This window comes from Sphaeroforma arctica (assembly GCF_001186125.1).
Source record: "Sphaeroforma arctica JP610 unplaced genomic scaffold supercont1.5626, whole genome shotgun sequence".
NCBI lineage: Eukaryota > Ichthyosporea > Ichthyophonida > Sphaeroforma > Sphaeroforma arctica.
Genome location: NW_014034932.1, coordinates 1 through 1,524, shown reverse-complemented (window position 1 = coordinate 1,524; position 1,524 = coordinate 1). Strand labels below are relative to the sequence as shown.

The window sequence follows — 1,524 nt, the reverse complement described above, 5'->3', positions numbered from 1 at the left end:
TCAGTTGCGTCCCTGACAACTTTTCAATTTAATTAAATTGTATCTTGAACTGTATCATTCATACACCATATGTACGCACGATACATATTGAGGGTTTTTTTAATTACTGATCATCTTTTTATCTTTCCTAACGGTCCATGTGTGACAGCAGCCTAGCTACGCCTATTTCACATCCATCATCACTTGACCTGTTCCGAACTCTGATATTGAACCAGTTTGTCCTAGTGGAAAGACCGCAGAAGTTGCACGCTCGCCAACAGCTCATTGGCTACAACGGACACAATGTGCGATAATAGCAGAGTGAAGAATAGCAATGATGACGAGGCTAAGCATACTGTTAGTGACGAGCCTGTGGGGAAGCTGGATCAAGTGGAATTCAGTACTAGAGAGGATGACGAGGATGTGCTTTTCGAAGCCACAGCAAAACTGTATATATTTGTAAATGATCGGATGAAAGAGAGGGCTACGGGTCGTGCGAAGTTGTTGAAACATAAAAAGGGTGGTTTCGTGCGATTCTTGCTGAGAAGAGATATTACGCATATTATAGCTTCGAATCATCGTATAATCAGTGGTATGAAGCTTAGAACTTACTCGAACGAGCGCGTCTTCTCTTGGATGACATCATCTGATTTCGTAGGCGGAGCAAGCAACAAGGAAGTATTTAAGATCCGATTTATAACCGTTGAGGCTGCCACTGAATTTAAGGCCAAGTTCGAGGAGAGCGTGAAGGCGGATGTGTCGTCTGACCATGCCAGCGAAAACAATCAGAAAAGTCGTGAAACAGAGGATGAAACTGTCCAGCCATCTCTCTCACTTGCTAGGCCCTCTATTTGGAGTGCTTCATTTGGTGATACTTGGGAGTGTCAGGGGTGTCTGTGTTCATACAAGCGGTTGATAGACATATGCCCTGCATGTGGTATGGGCAAAGATGGCAGCGTGCCAGCTCCTGAGGTCAAGGCCGCGTCTACGACCACTCTCAGTTGTGAAGTATCTCCACCCACGGCGACTTCTGCTACTGGTGCAGACCCGCCCAAGGAAACTGGACCGCCTGCATTAAGCGATGGTCCATCTGCATTGAGCGGAGGTTCATCTGTATTTGGCGCTGGCTTATCTTCGTTTGGCGCTTCTTCTAAATATGACTCTCAAAGTAAGCCTGTCGCAGCACCATTTAGCACTGCTTCAACTGCATCTGGGACTCGATCTGGAACGGGATTCGGAATTACCCCTGAAACAAAGCCTACAGTGAAAACAAGGGTTTTAGGGTTTGTATCTGCCTCAGTTCGTGTATCTGCAGTAACAACATCTAGCACAGAAGCTGCCTCCAATAGTACGGCAGCGACAACATTTCGTGCAGGATCTGCCTCCGAAAGTAAGCCTGGAACGTTATTTTTTCCCGTATCTGCCTCCGCAAGTAAGCCTGCAGCAGCATTTGGTGCAGAATTTGCCTCCGCAAGTAAGCCTGCAGCAGCATTTGGTACAGGATCTCACTCCGCAAGTAAGCCTGCAGCAGCATTTGGTGCAGGA

At 46.9% G+C, this 1,524-nt stretch overlaps 1 protein-coding gene across 1 annotated transcript; it reads left to right on the top strand.

The window, feature by feature from the left end:
• Positions 1-282: 282 nt before the first annotated feature.
• On the top strand, positions 283-1,262 carry SARC_15107 (hypothetical protein; the record flags this gene model as incomplete). Its single annotated transcript, XM_014290765.1, has 1 exon — positions 283-1,262. A coding segment is annotated over one exon (980 nt), but the record flags the coding sequence as incomplete, so codon positions are not given.
• Positions 1,263-1,524: the final 262 nt, after the last annotated feature.